Here is a 21782-nt window from a genome sequence, read left to right as displayed (position 1 = left end):
TAAAAAGAAAGTAAAGAAAGTGCCTCCACAGAAAAATGAAAATCAGGACAACAGTCAAAGAGAGCTACTTCTTTTCTCTTTATTCTAAGAGGGATTTTTAAAAAGTGAAGTCATAGAGTACAAATATGAAGGCACTGACAGGTGAGGGGGAAAAAATTTTGCCTTAAGTTTTTTAAAATTCTGGCAGTAGTACCTTTCTGAAATTCTCATATACCAAAAGTGGAGCAAATGCATTCTTGTTGGTGTAGTTTTGCACCAAAACTTCAGCAAATGCACTATTCCCCTCATGCCACTATTAATAAAACTGAGCTTTTTAAAAATTGATCCTAGATTTATTGTGATAGGCCTTTGCTCTATAATTGTATTGTTATCACTTCAGGGGAATGAAAATTTCACTGTGTGAACCAAATAAAAAGTCTTTAAAAACTGTCCAAGTGCAAATGTCTGTGCAAATGCGCACTGTCAGGTGTATTAGAAGTGGAAAAAGGAGAGTAATGTTTGCATTTAGTAGTCGTATTTCAGCAACTGTCATTTGGAAAAATGTTGTTCCAGATGGCTGACGTATAAATTTTGGAAGGATTACTGAACTCCTACATGCTAACTAGTAAGAAGGAGATAAAAAATTTTGAGTGGAAAAAAATAAAAGATAAAAATTAGCCTTCTTGAGACGAATGCCTTGAAGCATAAGTGTTACCATGGACAAGGCTAAGAGAATATGTAAGCCACTTTTTTTGTGTCAGTGTTGTTCCTTCATAAGGCCCTAGAGCACACATACGCAATAGTTGCCAGTTTTGGTGTATATCTTTGACCCTCTAAACTTTGATGCTCTGAGTTTGATCTATCTGCAGCTGAGGAAATGACAAGACTTACTCCTCATCCTGTGCACAGTGGAACTGAAGCCTCTCTGACTGCCCACTCCCACATGAAAAAGATTTGTGACAACACATCAGCTTGCTGCCTGTCTCAGAAATCAGCCATGTGATAAGATATTGGCTGGAATTTTGCATTTTAGTCACTTGAATTGGCTGAAAATTCTTCTGAAATAGAATTGCCAAACAGAATATTACTGACAAAGTATTTCATATAAGATCAATATTCATCCTTGCCTTTTTTACATTCTGTTTTTCAATGGCTATCAGCTGCCTATATTCTTCATGGGTTTTATAAAATCATTCTCAGTGTCTACAATCTCTGGCAAAACAGCCCAAAAATGTGAGGCTTTTTAAAAAATCATTTTCTACTCAGCCCTCCATATAAGATTACTAGGAGGAAATACCATACTCTTGCCTATGTATATGGGGAGAATTAATAGGTAAAAGCTATTTTATCAAAAAAGCAAACATCATTATATGAGGCCAGTAGCATTTCCTCCATTCTTCCACGTTGACTTTTAGTGCGGTGGCAGGCTACTTAAAACAGGTTACAAAGTTACATTGCCAAATTATTTAAGGTACTTAGCAGAAATGAATGCACAGTCACAATTTAAAATGAAAATAATTTGGATTTTAGGTATAACAATCTCTCAATCCTTCTCCATAAGGAACATAACCACTCAGCTGAATCAAATTTGGTTTTGCTGTATCTACAGTATTGCACTGTTCTTCCTAATTTCTTATTTTTTTAGAGTAATTGGAAACCCAGAGTAGACCCTTTTCCCCAAAGGTGAGCCTTTCACAAAGTGTTAAAGAAGCTTTTTATAAATTTGTATTGCTATTTTGATACAGTATTTTTCACTAATTAGTGTAAATCAATAATTTAAAATATATTCAACACTTTTTTCCTAAGCATTTACATCTCCTATGAAAAATCTTTTTAATATAGCTTATTTATGAAATTGACATGCAAGTGTCAAAATAACCATGAAGACTTAAATTTTCACACATTGAATTGAGGATTCCATCTGCCTTGAGGCAGTTGGAATGTTTTTTTCCCCTGAAAGAGTGTATATAAAATTACAATTAAGTCCTATTAATGCTGGATTTTCATGCCTAGGACTAGTATAATGTTAAGCCTGTTAGAAATACAAAGTTTTCTACTATTAACAGAGACATTTCAATGTTAAAGATTAAATAAGCAAGCAAGACTAAATTTATTTACATCATTATCTATGAATAAAAGCCTAATGTATTGAATAATAACATATTAAAATTACAGCTCTACAAGTCATTGCTCCTTATGCAAGAATATTAAGTAAGGTAGCCTGTAGTTACTGCATAAAGGAGAATAACTCTTATAGTATTAGAACAATTAATTTCAAATTCATATTGACTGTCCTTGCATTTTTCTTTAATAAACCATATTGATTAACTACTAAAGAGAATTAAGCAGGAAATACACTGAGATAGTTTGCCAGATGCTACAATTTATTTCCATATTTAGCACTGATTACGAAGAAAATTTATTTCCTCTGTTAGTGATTTTGTAACTGTTAAGTGAGTATTTTATCTGATGCTCTTATTATAACACATACACCTTAAGAACAGGAAACAATAAACATGATGAAAGTTAAGACCATTCTACTCTGAAGCAACTTGCAAAAATCCAATCTGAACACAAGCTTGGGAACTAAGCCTACTAAATTCAAAAGGTATTCCCAAAGTAAATAGAGATTGACCACTGCCCACCATGTTTTCTTTAAGAATGAAGCACCACAAATCCAGATTTGGTATGAAGAATATCAGCCAGCAAATGTCTGCTACTTCCTACTCATAAAGCCAAACTTAATAACTATTTCCAAGTTACTTTTGAGTACTAATAACATAAAAAGGATCTAACTGAAGATACAAGCATGGCTTTCACTCAGAGTGGCATTTACACCAAAGAATTTTTTTTTTTTAAATATATATATATGTATATATATATATATCAACAAAAAACTCCTCTGCTTTATTTACAAGTGTTGTCACCAAAAATAATCAAAGTGCAAAATACTGGGATTTCCTCACTCTTATTTTAACAAACTTTGCAACAACAGTCAAAAGAGAAGTAAAATCCTTCTCTCTTAGAGGTAATTGAAAAGACTTAGAAGACTGACTTAGAAAGGATACCAACAGTGTTTGAACCACTTAGCTGTTGGTATTTCTTAATATGAAATAAAACACATAATTTTCATCTACTCTATACTATCCTACTAAGTCAGTCTGTCATTTTCCAAAAAATATTGAAGAGGAAACAATTTACCCTCTCATGGCTGAAGAAGCAGAGGCTGTGTGTACATTTTACTGATATCATCCTAGTCTCCTTATGATTTTCTTCCAAAACTCTGATTAAAGCTCTTCTTCACTGGTATGCTGGGACAACAAATGAAAAAGCTCTGATAACTGAGCTGCAGCTCCACTTATATTGCTAATGCAGGCCAAACATTATTTCTGGCATTCCATCAATTCTAGTCACAATAATTGTATATATTTTTTTTGCTATCCTACAGGTGAAATAGATGAAATCTTAACTGTGTTGGGGTATATACAGTTAGAGCTTAGGTTGGAGCTTAAGTAAAATTAGTATCTTTCTCATTTTTGTTGCTGTACAAACACATGATACTCCATTCATTCTCAAGACTTTATTTTACACGGGAATTCAAACTGCAAAATGAAGTTATGGATGAATCATAAAAAAAAGGCAAATTCACCTTCCATTTAGTGCAAATGGTATAAGTATGATTTACTGTGCTACAGAATATTTCTCTTTTTTTCTGAAACAGATTGTGGTGAGAATAATTCATCACTCCCCTGTACAAAGTTCCTTACAAATGCAAAAAATTACAGTGCCTGCCCTCTGATAAGTTCTTTATTGAGATGAATAACTGGGTCTGGGGACATCATTGTAGTTCTGTCACAGATGGAAGACCTGAAATTCAGGAACTGGACATATACATTTTTCTACATCACAAAGCTATCAGTTTGACATCATGGCCCTTCAAACACTGGCAGCTGAGACCTACCACTGCCACATGCAATTTATGCATGAGGTTTTCAAAATTAGCATGCATCCCTAAATACATCAGTGAAATTTCTGCTTCTTAGTGGACCTGATATTATTTGAAAAATAAACCCAGTTTAGTGACTCTGGGTTTTCCAGACAGCAAATTTATAATCAAATGTCTTAGTATGTTAGAAGTCTAGGATGTAGAATAATGTCAATGTTACAGAAATTGTGAACAAGTTGATGTTTCTGACATGTTATGACTTTTTACCTTTTTTAGAAAGTATTTTAGTGTTAATTTACTTTTGAGGCATTTGAGACAGATGTCCTACACACTTTCAGTTCTTGGACAGTGAGAGATAGCTGCAGAGCAAATACCTTTGAAACCTCCTCCCCAATCTGTACTGATTTCCTAGCAAGGGAAATGTGACATCAGGAGGAAAAAAAACAAGGGAGTGGAGGAGGCACAACAAGTCCTCCAGTACTTTAAAACACGAAATTTATGAAAAGAAATTATTATTGGTTTCAATGTTTACAGCTTTACACACAAAAACTACTGGACAAGAGCCTTATCTCATTTTACCATATTAAGGGCAGTGACGCCAGTACGAAAACACACTTTCTGTGGCCAATAGAAAGAAAATGTGGAAGGGAGAAGATGTACCTGACTTTGAAATTAGTTTCTAGTAATGTGTTACTTTCAGAGAAAAAAAAAATCATGGAATGTGTTTCCCTGCTTATAATTTTTCAAGATACAGACATAAAGAAATCATAAGTGTTAAACATTAGAATGTTGAGAGACTGTGACAGATCATTATTTGGAACCACTGCAATAAGAATTATATTTGCCCTTAATTATATCTTACTTCATAAAATTTTCAGAAATAAAAAGACTTCCAAATCTGCTGGAGCTATCTTGATCGTATTTATGAAACGCATCAATATGAAGTTATTCACTTCCATCATGGCTGCTAGCAAGACGTAATGCTGTTCAGTGGGAGGTTCAAAGCATCTGCTGTGAAAAGCACAGGAGCTGATAAGCAGTGACAATTTATACTCCCATTGATTTCATATCAATCAGAAAAGAGAAAGAAACACTTTAATTCAAGATGGTAGGAGGATGAAAAATAGATTATATGAATTACTGTTTCTGAAATGCTACAATTAGTAAAATTGGTCTGAATGACCTGGAACTATCCTGTGTATATCAATTAAACACCCAGTAGATAGAGCACACTAACTGAAAGTAAAAAAAAACCCAGAAACTATGAAAGTGAACTATCATGTAATACTAGTCAATATTTTTCAAGTGCAAAGTGCAAAACTTAAGGAGATCAATGATTTCATAATCATCCCTATACTTCTCTGTCATGTAATCAAGAACCTCTGAAAACTCAAAACTGAAAATATTTTTTAATTTGCCTCCTGAATTGCGAGTTATCTTGAAACTCTAAATACATTTTAAAAGCTGTCATAACTCAGTGAAGGAACATGACATCTTGAAATGACAAGTTCACAGGTATGGTCACAGAAATTAAGCAGCATCCCCTATCACAGCAATAAGAAAAAATACACATGATTTATGAGCCCTTAACATTCTTGTGCTACTGTCTGTGACAACAGCTGGGTACCACTAAAGGGAAAAAAGGCTGAACACATGGCATTTTAAATGGGGGTGGGGGGTAAGTAGTGTTAGCTGTTGTAATCACACTATTAATCACACCATTTTGAGTGGCTATTGGTCATTCAACTGCTTATCATATGAATAACGAGGACACAGTTTATCAATAACAAACTCTTTCAATATACAAAAAATACTCTCTTTTTCCTCTGTTTTGCTTTTTTCTTTTTTACCTCTCTCTAATAAGAATTTGGGGATTTTGAATTTCACACAGTGTCTTCAGGTAGCATCATTTGGTAACAATGACGTATTTTGATTCCTTGGTCAAACAGTTTAATTCACTTGCTTTAAGAAGCAAGAGAATGCGTTTCAAAATTTTTTAGAAAGCATGTCTTCAATTTCTAAGTGTAAACGACCTAAACAGTTTGAATCATACAGTGAAAGTATTGATTTTACCTTTGGGGAAAAAACCACACCACACCAAACCACACCAGAAAAACTGACCTGTCCTGTACATTCCTATTCTGTTTTTCATTAACAAATAATAAAATTCAACTGAAGAAACTGCTGTTATCAGATACTAATCTATCTATAAATGTAACTGTGCATACACATGGAGCCCATATATCCTCTTTTAATGTTTTCATGACTATATACTGTGCATCTAGATCAAGTCAAGACCATAAACAATTCAAAGCTGCATTCTGTCTAAATGGGTCACTTATAATGAGAAAGCATGACATTTATATGTAGGAAGTAGATTGATCAGGGAGCAGAAAAACTGAATATGGCATCAGTGCAGAGAAAAATATACCTTTTACAGGCAATTTATGCTAAATTTTTTGGCAACTTCCTATATCTTCCTCAAAAAATGGAAATGAATTCAAAAAATGCAAAATGAAAAGAATAAAAATTTAACAGCAAATATTCACTAGGATTACCCTTTGAGCTTGCAGTAAAGGAAAGAAAAACAAAAAAAGCCTGAGTTCCTTTTACTACTGTTATGTCATTTGCACAGAATAACACTTAAAAGTGTGAAAAGACTGAAAACACTGTCTCCCAAAGATCCACACATTAATTAATTGTCCACCATCACTTTAAACTGGACCTTTAAGTGCTAACATTTCCCACAAGATTCAGCTGTTTTCAACCAGAAGCCATGGAATAGAAATGCTCTGAACATGCTGTGTACATCTTACTAACACAATTTCACCTGCAGCCTGCAAAATTAATTTCTGCGAAAAGCAAATTTGTACCACGCAAATATTAGAATGATAGCAAGTCTGCTGCAACACATTACAAACCAGAGTGTGAAAAAGGCAGAGGGAAATTTCAATACTGCCTAATATATACAAAATGTACCCCATGTCTTTGTTCAGTCTGGATTCTCATTCAAGGTGTAAATACTGGTTACATTGTTAAATATCCAACTGCAACCAGCTCCAAATATTGTGTGAGTAGCTCTCTCATAGTTCACAGTAGACTCCCTTGACCCAGCTAGACAAGCGTGAAAATGTAAAATAAATGAACATTAACAAAGGCTAGTCTGGAAAGCAGGCTGCATCAAATGCTTGCAACGTTATTCGTATAGATGCAGAATTTGATACCTACATTCTGATTATACCAGATATCAGCTGGCAGCCACTATATTAATACTATGTGCTACTGAAGACAGAAAATTGAAGTAAATGATATGAAAATAATATGTCTTTCCCCATCTGCCACATATGGATATTCCCCAACCTTACAGCATGCTACTAAGGCAAATAAGGAACAGCAAAATAATTATCTCCATGCAAAGAAAAAGCAATTTAAACACAATACCTTTCTGTGTTTGTCCCTCTTCCATATTCTCTTCCATGGTTACCTTTCTTCACTAGAAACAGCTACAGAGAATTAATCAAAAGCTTCAGTCAGATGAAGGAAAAAGTGTGGATTTTTTTTTCCCCGGGAAGCTCCAACAGCAGAGGCTTAGGCAAGTCCTCAGAGCTTAGCTAAGGCTTCCTCACTCTCCTTGTTTGCTTGGAGACAGGCTGTCAAGTGTAATTTCATTCAAATTACTCTTCCGTGAAGATTATCAATTTTTCTTCTCAAAGCTGCCCATTGTGTACCACTGTAAGCAGGTATTCAAATGAACAGCCTGTGAGTTTTGGGGGGAAATTTGGTCTGAGCCCTTATGGCAATGACACCGATTCATAAGCCTCACTTTGCATATAAAATGGAGTAAAGAAATCGAGGTTTGTATTGAAATCTGTGTTTAAATTGAAAACAGGCTGTACTGAAAACAGATGGAGGGGTGTCCTCCTAAGGGAAAGCAGACCACCAACCCATAATTCCCCCTATTTGCTACTGAAGTGGGAAAGCCCAAATGCCTGTGGGTTCTTTATGCTGTATTACTTGTCTTTCTCTCTCTCTCTCTCTCCCCCCGCCTCTCCCCCTCCTCCTGTATCAGCACATTTAAGAATAATATGACTCTTCATCTCCCTTCTTCTCATATATCTGTATCATTGGGAACTAACAACAAATATACACTATTGCCCTTGCAGTATTTTAAAAAATATCTTTATAGCAATATAATTTTGTGTGTATGTATATGTGTTTATACACAAGCACAATTTAATACTCGACATTAATCACTGCAAATTTTATGCACTATACACATTCTCATTGTCACAGTAAACAGGAATTTAGAGGCAGTTCAGAGGTTTCAAATAGTTCTTGCATCAATTCTTTTTCTGATTCCTCATACCCCAAATTAGCTTTTTTCAAAGCTCTTTTAAAATAACTGGATCTTAAAATGGTGAAGCACCACATGTGAATGCATACACAAGGAAGCACATACAAACACATATACTGCTAGGAATTTGCTTTGGAAAAACATAGGTTAAATACACTGTGAGGGCACCCACTAATTTGGGGAGCTCTGCAGTCTGATTTGGAATGCAAATTGGATGCTGCAGTCTAGCAATAAATTAGCATTTTTGTACCTTAGTCTACAGAGTAATATATCATCATTTTAAGACTTTCATTATTTCACCAGAAGTGCAAACTGAAAAGAATTCCAATTTTGTTTTGCAGGTTTAACTTCTCAGCCTTCTGTGCCAAGTGACTAAAACTTCAACAAAAATAAAAACTACTATGGCTGAAAATTCCTACTAACATATAACAAATAGCTCACCCATCTACTTTATGCTTTCTGAATACATTGACTTAGTTCTGCCTTCTGAGACACACAAAAAAAAGTTGTTTACTTTAGCTGGTTGGGTTTTGTTTGGGATTTTGTTTAGGGAGGGGTTTTGGGGGGGGTTATTGTTTTTTTAAACCTATTTGCATATAAATCTGTTCATGTCTGGTTTGCATCACAATAATTATCACATATGAAGTTAAATGTATATATAATTAAATAACAGAATCATTATTTATAACTCAACATATTTCCTACCATTTTTTTCCCTTTTAATTCATGTTTCTAGGGCTCAATTTTCTGGAATAAGTGAAAAAAATTATCAGTTGTTTTCATTCTCAGATCTAATTGATCATTTAAAAATCAACACATTGAGAGGGTCTACACGTATAGACGTATCAATAGTATCAACTGCAAATACCATAGGATAGAAGTATCTTCCATCTTTCTAGGAATTATTCTTTTAGACAGTTTTTTAAGAGAGGCATATTTCCTTTAAAGCAGATCTCCTGTGTAAGTCTCCTCCACTATTCTTTATCTTCAAAATCTTTTCTTACATAAGCATTAAGAAATCTTCATATTTCAAAAAGGGTCTGGAAAATATTTTACCTAGGCTGGCAAACTGCTTCTAAGTTGCTTTTCTCAATAGCACCAAATATTTGAGGTGACCAACATCCTCAATAGTGATGTTTGCAACAATGAAATATATAGGTCACTGATGAAACCAAATTACTTTGTTCCTTAAAACAAACATACGAACTTTTTTCCAATATAACAGGAAACAAAAAGAAAAAAGGTTGGAAAGCGATAACTAGGAGAAGGTACAATAAAGATGGCACAATCTTGAGTGACATAAAAAGGTCAAAAAGAAACAACTTGTTCAATAAAGGGACAGGAACTGCAAAGAAAGTAGGCCCAGAAGTAAACAAAGGCATATCACAACATGTATTTAAGTTGTGGAAACTTGTTTTTTCAGGCTTTTGTAAAGGGGGAAAAGAACCCAACAAAATAACAAGGAGAATCTGAATTGCAAAGATTCATGGATATGGGATCCCTGAGATGCGAATCAATGGGGAGTAGAGGAATATTTTGTGAAAAAGTTTTAGCCATTTCTTATACTACTTCCAAGACAGACTGTTTTTGACACAAACATATGAGATGTTGAGCTGAATGAATCCTTGATCTACTTTCCACTATGGTAGTTTTCAGACCAGGTTCACACAACCCTTAATTTTAATGACAGGATTTTTAACTTCCTAAAAAGCCTACTATACTCACATGCCAAAGGTTAAGATGAAATCACTGTAATTGATGAAGCAAAGCGTAACATTGACAAAAAATGGCTTTAAGTTTTACCCTCACTCCTACAATAATCTATTTTTCTTCGTAAATATTATTGTTATGAAGATACTGACAGATCCTCCTCTTGAACAGCAACTCCTCCAAACTACAAAGTGCCAAAGCTCCTTCTTCAGAGAACTCTGCTTAGTTTCAGGTGCTGGTCATCTACATAGCTTGTGTGAGAGTGAGCAGCAAAAAATGTGAAAGAGATTTCATGTAAGGTTCTTTCATATTTAACTGTGCTTTACTAACAAGGTTGAAACATAAATCTGTCTGCTCAATGTTTCTTTAGAACTGCTCCAAGGACCTTTCAAGATTAAATTATGAATAGATGTTAATCCTAAAGCCAAAGAACAGAAAAGCTCTGCAAATCTTACACAGAACAACAAATCAATGCAGAAAATGCCAGCAGTGTGTGACTTTCTAAGCAGCAACCACAGAGGGTTTCTTTCTTCAGCATACTGGGAAACATATTTACCATCAGTGATGCATAATCTACTTTAAAACTGTACAGAGAAACTACATAAACTTCTGTTTCTGGAGACACTTCTAGCACAGAAAAGAGCTATGTTATTGGGAAATACAATCAACTGCCTAAAATTCCCTTTCTAATGTGAAATGAAATTATTGGTGCAAGTGATCATTGGACAACCATGCCAATTGTAAATGGCAGAGCAAGACAGAACATCCCACTGTATAATGAGACTAAATAAACAGTTAATCAAGAGAATAATTGGAAGCTGATGACATTAAGGGATCCCCTGGTGTCCATTATGATATTATGAAATGTAGCTGAGCACTTACAGCTTTAAACAGCGTGACAAACACCTGACTTTTACTCACAGTTTTGTATGGCCTTCAAATCAGTTTACCATTCCATCCTTCAGTCCTATCGATTTTCAACTACATAATAATGATAATGTTGTGTTGCAGTGATGTCTTGATCATGACAACATAATAAACTTGATTACAAATACATAATTTAAAAGCACAAAATTACTTATGTTTCTAATACTGCTACCTCAATAACCAAGCAAGAAAAATCAACTGCCAGCTCAGATTACTTCAGCTATTTTGTCTCTGACTAAAGGAGGAAGTTGTGATGGATATAGGGAGTGGAGCAATACCTGTTCATTGTGCTTTGAGGGAATTCACTTTGGACTAATGCCAGTCAGGTCCCACTGATGGACTGCCCTTCAGGAGTTGGAGTAGTGTACAGTTCATTCCTGGAAAGCATGTTCTGGTTTCATTATATGAAAAAATATAATGCAGATATAAAAACATTTATGAAAACATAAATCAAAACCAATTTCTGTTATTGGAGAATATTCTATGATGCAAACCTAAATACAGCAGGTGAGGAAAAGTGGGACCTACATTTTAAAAGCTCACTTCTAAACTCACCTAAATACTAATGTAGATGCACAGGTAGTAATTATTTTATGTAAATTGGGCAGCAGATTATAGAAACCTGGAAAACACGTACAGAAAAATTAAAACTGGCTCTCCAATTTTCTACTTAGGGTGCTCCACAATTTATATTTTATATTCAAAATTAAAATGTAACTATAAAAATGGCACAGCATATTTCATGTTTGGAATATCTGAACAGAGGGGTGTTTAAGGAAGCATTTGGAAGCTTTAAGACTTCCAAAATGTCTCTAAATATCTGCTCTGGGATGTGTATTTCATATTTACAACTTCATGAGATACTTACAGAATAATAAACCAAGAGCACATGGCCATGAGTTTAACTCAGAGCAGACACTCACACAAGTGTCCAGGGAAAGGAGAAATGCTTAATGACATGAAAGTTATCAGAATTAGGGGGGAAACAGAATGTTAAGAGAGGAAGGAAGGATATAGAAGGCAAAATGTAACATTAGCAGAATATCCCATTGATGTGATTTGTATAGTTCTGCTAATTTCCAATAATTATTTTTTCTGACAAAATTATATTCTTCTAGAGGAACAAGTCATCAGTTTAAAACAGGCAGCTAGCAAGAGACAGCAGGATGGTCACATAACCTAAAGAAATTTCAGTACAGGGCTCCGCCTGATAGAAATAAGTCTCTTAGTGGTTTTTGTGCTCAGGTCCGCATGTTACATTTGACAGAAGAATAATGGACATCCTCTCCCTGATGATCTTAATTTATTCTCATTTCTTTCTGCATTCTTCTATATTCTAGCACGTCCAGAAGCAGAAATTTTATTGAAGAGGAGAGTGAGAACACAACCTCCTTGCACATAGGCTGATTATGTTTCATACTAATAAACACTAACATCATTATTGTATTCAGAAATTAACCTCTTTGTGAATGTTTTGTTTGGTTAAAAAATTTCCTTCACTGAGAAAATCTTTCACCACTGCATATGATATTCAGACTTAAAACACAAGAGATAAGAAGTAACATGTTCATAACAGTATTCAAATATATATTTCATATACGCTATATTGATCAAGAGGAGAAAGATAATAAAAAATGATTAACAGTATCTCTGATTCAGAATATCAATCTTAATATACTTCCAGACTATTATCTGGAGCTATTTTAAGCATCATCTGTAATTTAAAACCTTCAGTCTGACTGGCTATGTTTCATGATCCTTACTGGTTTTACTTTTGAAAATAAATAAAACTAGCTAACTCTGTCAATATAATTCCTCTAAAATTCTGGAGATCTTCAATCATTTTGATACCTAAGACTAAGAAAATTATGCCTTTTATATCTTGGGATCAAAATTAGTTGTCCATGTTTTTAAAGGATACTTGTCACGGGTTGGCGCTGGCCAGAGTGTATATTTTTCCTAACAACTACTGTGAGATGTGGTCAAGAACAGAGCAGAGCAGGCCCAAAACTTGAAATAGACAGAAAACTTTATTAAACTACATAAGAACAGAAAATGGAAAATTTAAAAAAAACCCTAAAGACACAAAAAACTAGAAATGAAAATCTCCCAGAATATTTCTTCTCCTCCCCTAATTTCCACCCTTCCACACTCCAACTTTTACCACTTACACATTGCCTTCCATCTTACTTGCTTAAACCAAAACCCTGGGATCCCAATCAAAGTCATCATCACTCAAAAAAACCAATCTTCAATCCATCCAGGGAGAGAGGAGTCTCTCTTGCACCACAGACCCCCCCACAGGAAACACAGGTCCACCCTCCCGTGTTCCCATGTCACCCATGGCACCGCCCAGAGAAGTCTGCCAGGGTGACACCCTCCTTTCCATGTCCAGCGCTCTCACCACCGTCCATGGACCAAAACCACATAAAGGGCTCTTTTAAGGATGTTTGGACAAGTACCAAAAACTGGCCATCTTCTCATATTGGGACAAACAGTCCCCCCCATTTTCCCCTGGGGCCGAGGGTTCCAAGAAGAGAGACCTTCACCCCTCAAGGCAGAGGGCGCCACCACACCCTCTTCCTCTCTTCTGTTCACTCCACACCTACAGTGGCAAATCACTGCCACAAAGTCTTTGGTTTTGAGCCAACTGCATCCACCCAAAATACAGTCTTATTTATATTCAGGAGAATTCAGGTTCCATCTATGGCTAACATTATGCAAGAAAAGTCCAGCCCAAAAAGCCACTCCTCTTCATCTCTGCCCATCTGAGATTCCTTTCATCTTCCTTTATCATCTCAGTCCCAGGCTGTCTCTCTCTCTTCTCTCAAACCACCAGACATGAGAATCAAAGTTTTCTTCTGCCAAGAAAGAGTTAAAAGTCTCTGGCTCCCGGCAGGGCCGCAGGCTCAGGCACTCGCACACACAGCTGGGCACCTTCTCCCTGGGGTGGGGAGAGGGACAGAAGGCACCTCCACAATTCCCCACCCCTCCATCCTGGATGGGGCTGGCCCAGCTCCCGTCCCTTTCACTCTCTTCTCCCCCCGGGGCTCAGGCCTACCTCGGCCTGGCCACATGGTTTCCCTCCCCCTCCCCCGCCCAGCCTTGCAAGCTGGGCAGGGGAGGAGGAGTGTCAGAGTCTAGAATGTCCCTCTGGCCGCCCTGGAGGATTTGAAGACTGTACAGGAGGGTCTGGGATCAAGACAGGGGGGTCAGTTAGACCCACACAGATCCCAGGAGGACACTGACTCTGATCCCTGTCCATGGGAGTGAACACTCACATGCAGGAAAAATCACAAATCATAAGAATTTAAAATAAGTAGTGGATGGTTTATTATAGAATATAAATATAGAAATTAGGATTCTTAGCATATGGGGCTGAAGAGACAAGATGGAGGAATTGGGGAGTGGCCCCTGTCTTCCTTGTTCTTGCTCTCGTCCCCCATCTTGTGCTGAGTTGGGTTTTAGAGATTGGCTTAGAGTAGAACTGACATGTTAGTATAGGTAATAGGTATTGGTAAAATTTTGTAAATAAAAAATACATCTCAGACAGTGGTTGGGTCAAAGATACCGTACTTAAGGTACGGGGCTCTCTGATCCGCCCAGTCTGCCGCGTGTCCTGCTCTGCTGGGGATGCCTCACAGAGCTGAAAAAGAACTAAGATAAGGTACCCTGCCAGGGAGCCCTGGCAGAGCTGAAAAAGGACTGAGATAATGAAGAATAAACAACCTTGGAAATGTGCACCGGCGGACTCAACTTGTCGTCTCTACCTCCGGTGTGAAACACTTAGGGCAAAGAGAAGACTGAAAACCTTATTACCTCTGGGAACAGCAACCCAGAGGAAACGCTCAGGGAACAGCAACCCTGGGGAAAAACCTTATTACCTTGGGGCCAGCAACCCCAAGGAGTATCTCAGGGAAACAGCAACCTTGAGAGAGGAGAAGATGCTTCTCTCTTCTGAAACGGAACCAAAAAGGAAATCCCTCTGGAAGTCCTTGCTTTTAACCCCTTGTGTTCTCAGAGGCGTGTCCAACCCCTCAGTGGCCACTCCAGTGCCAACATTCAAACCTGACCACTGATTGGTTTGACCACAACTTCCTGGAAAACTCACTTCCCCCTCAAACCAGGACAATACTGCTACTGATTCAGTAAGTTTTAACTCTGAAAAGATGCTGCTGGTTGATGGATTCATGAAGAACAATCAACTGAACATGAATGTCAGTATAATTGAGGGAGATGCCCAATAATACATTTTTACACGTAAGTTTCTAAATGTTATGGCCAGATTCTCCACATGGATACTCTAAACCTCAGCAGTAAGGCTGTAAGTATATTTAAAGCTCAAGAACAAATAGCCATTCACATCCCCTTTCAAAACTGGATGCCATGATATAAGCACCGAATTGTGATCATCCAATAGAGCCTTTGTCACCCCAGATTGTGCTACAGGAAATAGATACATACTACTATTACTAATAAATACCCATACAGATATGTATTAGGTCAAATGATTATCAAAAGAACATTTTATAGAGTAGCATACTCAACACATACAGTTCTAGCATACTCTGCTTTTATTATGGGTTTTGGATTGCACTATTTTCAGAGGACATCTCCAAACTACATCACCGTGGTCATATTCAAAGATTCTTTACTGCTATAACTATCACTGAAATATTACATATAGCTTTTGGTGCCATCAATGCAAAGTTGCTGCTGAAAACTGGAAGTACTACAAAACTGGCCACAGGTATGCCTTTAATTTAAAAACGTAAAGTGTTAGGATGGCAAATTTAAGAATAAAGATAAGAGGTACCTACATAACACCAGAGTATCTACAAGAAAACATCTAATGGAAAGTTGTTAAAGTTAAGTTGATGTCAGTGGAATTTGAACCTAGACACTGGAGAATAGAAATTCTATTCAAATTAGTTCTTCAAGACACTAGAGAAATTATCCAAGACTGGATTCTTGGACCCACACACAAAACTAAATCATAATCTGTGTTTTCCTAGTAAAACTTTAATTTAATTAGGTCATAGGAATTCTCTGATTAATACTTGCATTATGCAGGAGTTTGGGCTAAATGACCACATTAGACCCTTCTGGGTTTTAATCACATAATTATTTAAAGCTGTAATCACATTTGCTGAGAGATTTCATACCTTAATGTGCTCTGAGATTCCCTTGATTTTTGTGGTCTTTGTACACCAAAGTGTTCATTCAAATATCTTCAAAATTTTCGAGTCTGATGAATAAAAGAATTATTTACAGCCAAACCCTGTTTTCTCTTCCCTTCCCACCAGTCTTATGGAGCCAAAAAACCTGTGATTAAAAATATTATCCATCCTATATGCAACAACAGTATGTGTATTTCCCTGTGTGCCTCTGTTCCCTTGGAGGTATTTGGTCAATTAAAGCATTCAAGTTTCTCTTTGGCTCTGTAGATCTTCTGTCTCGTCTTCAAAGTTTGAGGAATGTCTGAAACCTTCTGATGATTTCAAAATATATAGTCCGTTGCTTTGACAAGGAATCCTAAGTTAGTACCTAAGATGGCAGCTGTGCACGGAAGAACACACAACACACATATAACATATAATAACTGTAACAAGAAAAAATTAATGTAACAGTATGGAAATAAAGAAGGAGGGGGCAAAAAATTAAAATGCACAGACAAGAATGCTTCAAAACAGCTGTCACTATCAGTCATATCTTGCTCCTACTTAATAGAAAGAAGGCTCAACCATTCCTGTTGGGAAACACAAGCATCACATGAAATGACTGAATTCATGATCCCTCACTAATATCACAGTTCACCATGCGCAAGTGTAAGGGACTAAATTCAAGGCATCATTAAAACACTATTATGCTTAAATCTCACCTTAAGTTTCACTATTTGTTATCCATGCTCTGGCTACAAGGTGCAGAGGAAGGAGTTGATTTATGCTTCCTGTGGGGCAGGTCTATAATTCATCCACTTGTCTATAATTCATCCATTCTTCTGCTTTACATTTCAGATTCTACAGTTTCTCCACACAAATCACAGAACAAATAGCCAAGTTCCTACACATGTACAGCATACAAACCACAGAATAATTCTTCAGCTATCTGACTGTCTACCTGCAATACCCAAGCTGGTTAATTTAAAGTTATCTCCCCATTATTCTAGTTTAGGCATTGGGTTTGTTCATTATTTGATAAAAAAAAAAAAAAAAAAAAAAAAAAAAAAAAAAAAAAAATATATATATATATATATATATATATATATATATATCTATCTATCTTTGTAGTTAGGACTCTTAAATAACATGAGCCACAGGATCAGAATATCTTTTATTGGAAAGGATCCCCAAGGATCATCAAGTCCATCTCCTACCCCTGCACAGGACAGTCCCAAGACACACCATGTGCCTGAGAGCATTATTTAAATGCTTCTTGAAGTCTGTCAAGGTTTGTGCTGTGACCACTTCCATGGGGAGCCTGTTCTAGTGCCCAAACACCCTCTGGGTAAAGAACTTTTTCCTAATTCCAACCTAAAACTCCTGTGACACAATTTCAGACTATTTCCTCAGGTTCCATCACTGGTCACAAGGAAATGCCAAACTGCAGTGAGGTCTCCCCTTAGTCTTCTCTTATCTAAGCTGAACAGACCAAGTGACCTCAGCTGCTCATCATAAGGCTTCCCTTCAAGGCCCTTCATCATCTTTGTAGCTCTCCTCTGAATATTCTCTAATAACTTTATACCTTATATACTTTTACATTGTGGTGCCCAAAACTGCACACGGGACTTAGGTGAGGCCGCCCCAGCGCAGAGCAAAGGAGGGCAATCCCCTCCCTTGCCTGGCTGTGCTGCTGTGGCTGAAACACCCCAGGACAGGGTTGGCCCTCCTGGCTGCTAGGGCACTTCTGAGTCATATTCAATTTGCCACTGATGATGACACTCAGATCTCTCTCCACGGGCTGCTCTCCAGCCTCTCATTTCCCACTTTGTATATGTACATTTACAGTTGACACTTCCAAGGTGCAGGATCTGGCTTTGTCTTCCTTAAAAATCCCAATTTACTAGCATCTGCACACTTTGTGCTCTTTTGAGTCTTGAATCCAAGGCATTAATGAACATGTCCCCAGTCTGATGTAACCTTTGCATCTGACCCATGAGCCAGTTGCTTACCTGTTACACCGCTGTCCTTTATCCAGTTGTGTGTTGGACATTTTGTCCAGAAGGATCCTGTGGGAGACAGCAGTATCAAAAGCCTACTGAAATACAAAAAGATTACATCCACTGCCTTCCCTTTTCCAACTGGTGGGCTACCTTGTCATAAAAGGATGTCATCAGGTTTGATAAGCAGGACCTTCCCCTCGTGAACCTGTACTGGCTGTGACTAATGACTGCAATGTTTTTCAGCAATGCTCAGAATGATCTCCATGATTTTACCAGACACTGAATTGAGACACAGAGACCACTTACAGTAGATTCTTTGTGTAGATGCAAACTACATTTTTGCTAACATTTGACTTTTTTCCAACTGCATCAACTTCAGCCAAGCTCTGAAAGGAATAAGAAAGGAAAAACAAGCCAAAAAGGGGAGATTAGGAGTTGAGTGAAAAAAAAGATGCATAAACAAAAGGCTGGTGGGTTGGTCCTCCCACTGGCATAGAAATCTTATGATTTATGGAAAATTGTCAAGCTGAAACAATCATAGATGTTTAATGATTATTATAATGACAACTTCAGTTGTCCCATTTTTTAAACTTGAAAGATCACAAATACACAATTTGTAAAATAATAGAAGTTAGACTCTGCGTATAACAGTTTACCAGCAAGCTTTTTACTCCTTAGTATGCCCCCTAATGAGCAATGCATGCTTGTCTCTTATAGCTTTAAAGCAACAAATGTAAGGAATCTAAAACAGGCATCGTAGCCATTCTATTAAAGAAACCGTCATGCCAAAGGAAAACCCAAAAATGAATTTTTTAAAAAAGAAAAATTGCAGACTTCTAACACTGTTCAAAGCTCTAGAGATGAACTGCACCTAGATATAAAAATATGTATGTAAAATATGCATGTATGTGTATGTATTTATATATGTAGATTTATGCGTATAAACTCACCCATACATATATATACTCCTATGTAGTTCTATTCAGATGCAAAATGTCCAGCAAATGAGACCTTTATGCAATGTGCATGCTCCTCAACAAAAGACATGTAAATCACGTCCTGATAAAACATACATTGAGTGTTCCACTGCATCCCTCACCCTACTTCTTTATCATTCCTAGGAAACCAGAGAGAGATTTAAAAACTCTAACTGAAACTAAGTGTTCAATTACATGCTACAAAAGAACAGTTTATAAATATCTTCCATAAGCACTAGTTTAATGATGCTGGTTCAGTGAACTCACTGGATCCTGTAATCCCTTTTTTAATCTCTGTTACTTACTTACTGCCTTTGAAAAACTCAAAGTAGCATTCAATATTCTTATTACAGACCAACATTACAATAGGACAAGTTGGGGGAAATAAAGATTAGTAAAACATTTTTTCTTTTGTTGAAGTGGCACATTTTGGGTGGTATTCAAGCTAAGATTTCATTACAAATTCTAATTGCAATCTCTTAATACAACATAATTAGAGGATCTTCCTAATCTGGAAAACTAAATCACATAAATGGATTACAGATCAGTTTTCAGATGACCAAAAGAAAAAAAAGGGTTCCCACACAGAGAGTAAATGCTATCAGATGGTTAAAACACAGTAAAGCAAACCACATTTCTGGAATTATCATCTTTACTCTAGCAGAAGTAAACTGATTAGTGGTTTAGATATGTCTCAAATATCAGATTTCTCTAAGCCTTCTTTGCAGTTATTAAAATGTACACCCTACACTGTAGAAATTTTAGCAAATGAAAGTATCACAAACTATTTTTTCCAGGAATCCTTGTATAAATATAATAATTGTAAAACCAGCACTACTCTGGTAATGAATTCTCAGGAAGTTTACTAGTCAGTCTCAGACTATGGTCCAAATAACAGAAAAATCTGGGCAAAATAAAACCAGGACTTTTTAAATGTTGTTATGCTCATGACAGTTATTCTACTATTATTTTACCATTAAGTATTCAAGTGTGCATCCCAGTAAAATGAACACTTTTCTGAATTGTGTAATGCTTTATTAAGCATGAAGATAGATTTAGAAAGAAAACAATCTGCTAACAAAGTAGAACCTAAGAATACATATCTACTGCAAAAACCATGTTCTTATCACTTCAAAAATATTTTGTATACTTAGCACATAAAGCCTAAAAGAAGTAATCTCAGATGTGAATTAACCACCCACATAATTTTTTGTTAGTTAGTACTAACTTGCTATGTACCTTTTTTAATTATCTTGCACTAACAAGATTTCTTTTTTAAAAAAATTATACCTGTGATAATAAGCATCAAAGTATAATACCTTTGTTTTGTTTATTTTTAAAGTGAAAGAGCAATTTACACATATAAAATGTAAATATATTTTTGCCCCAAGTGAACACACTAATGAACTGAGTACATCAGCACAGAAGGAGAACAATCAGTGAGACACTGAGGCATTAGATTTCAAAACATACAGCAACACAAAAAAGCAAGACAGACAAAACAGAGAAAAAGAACATAGCATATCAATAATTGTTTTACTGACCTTCATATAGGGAACCTTAAAAATAAGGGAACTTGGTAAAAAAGAAATGACCAGGACAGCTAAAATATTAAGTACTCGAAGAAGGCATAAAACCCCCAACAGTAATGATACTGGAGGCACAGCATGCAACTAAAAATTTGAGAAAGAGTGGAAGCTAGCTTAGATACACATGGGTTTTGCAGACTTTTCCCCACACTTTCCCTGCTCTTAGCAGACTATAGTAACTTATAATAGTTTGCACGATCTATCTCTTAGGAACTCAGCTGCAGCTGTCATTCAGTGCATACCTACTTCATTATAATGTGAACTTTGGAAGGAAGGCTGAAATATCATATCAGAGCAAAAACAATGGTAGGTGTAAAAGGAAGATTCTTCCATGAAAGAAGACAGTATGCACAAAAGAGATCATATGTGCTTCTCAAGTATGATCTCTTAACTTTTCCCACCTTTTCTTAGAAGCAAGAAACCTGTGTCTGCAGAGCAGAGGCTCAAATTATTCACAAGCTGAACTGTGCTTTCTCTGTGTCTCTAAACTAGCACAAAAATGTTTATGTGCTTATTTTTACAGGTATCACTTGTTACAATGCTTCAGCTCATTTGCATGTATACTTACAGAAAAACTGCAATGGGGGAACCATTCTGAAAACATAATGAGGAATTAGTGATCCTGAGGTATATGCTGACCCAGCTAAGCCTCCCCAGCTAGAACCCATATGTCATCCCAAGTGGCCGCTGAATGACCCCGTGCTCTGTCCTGCCATGGTAGCTTGCAGGTGTTACAGGAGGATGTACAGATGTTACAGGAGGATGTACAGATGGTCCTGTCTAACATGTCCTTCATGGACATTTCACATTAGATCACAAATTATTGGCTTTATTGTGATGAAATAGACCACTTTTAACTGATAAATGTAATGGTGAGGAAGAAAACTATAAAAGCATGGCAGGTGGCGAGGTATGTTGAACCTCACTATGGATGGAAATTCTGTGCAGTCATGGACATGTTGAAGAGGTCTGTCTGACACTGACACACTTCAGGGGTTCCTGGCATCAGAACTGACACAGGATTAACTCAGTAATGTCACTTTCTAATTATTCTGTAAATAGCATTAACCACTTTTATATTTGAATCATTTTTCTTATCAAGACCTAGAAAAAATAAGTATGAAAGAACTGTAAACAA

At 36.5% G+C, this 21782-nt stretch overlaps 1 protein-coding gene across 1 annotated transcript in view; it reads right to left on the bottom strand.

Moving 5' to 3' along the window:
* GPM6A (glycoprotein M6A) overlaps positions 1-7548 on the bottom strand; it is a 116268-nt gene extending 108720 nt beyond the window's left edge. The window contains exon 1 of the mRNA XM_063402180.1: positions 7367-7548. Coding sequence (XP_063258250.1) covers positions 7367-7403 — 37 coding nt within the window. The 5' untranslated portion in view covers positions 7404-7548. The remainder of the gene's footprint in view (positions 1-7366) is intronic.
* Between the last annotated feature and the right edge of the window lie 14234 nt (positions 7549-21782).

Source organism: Prinia subflava, chromosome 7, assembly GCF_021018805.1.
Source record: "Prinia subflava isolate CZ2003 ecotype Zambia chromosome 7, Cam_Psub_1.2, whole genome shotgun sequence".
In the NCBI taxonomy this organism is placed as follows: Eukaryota; Metazoa; Chordata; class Aves; order Passeriformes; family Cisticolidae; genus Prinia; species Prinia subflava.
This window is presented reverse-complemented; position numbering and strand designations above follow the sequence as displayed.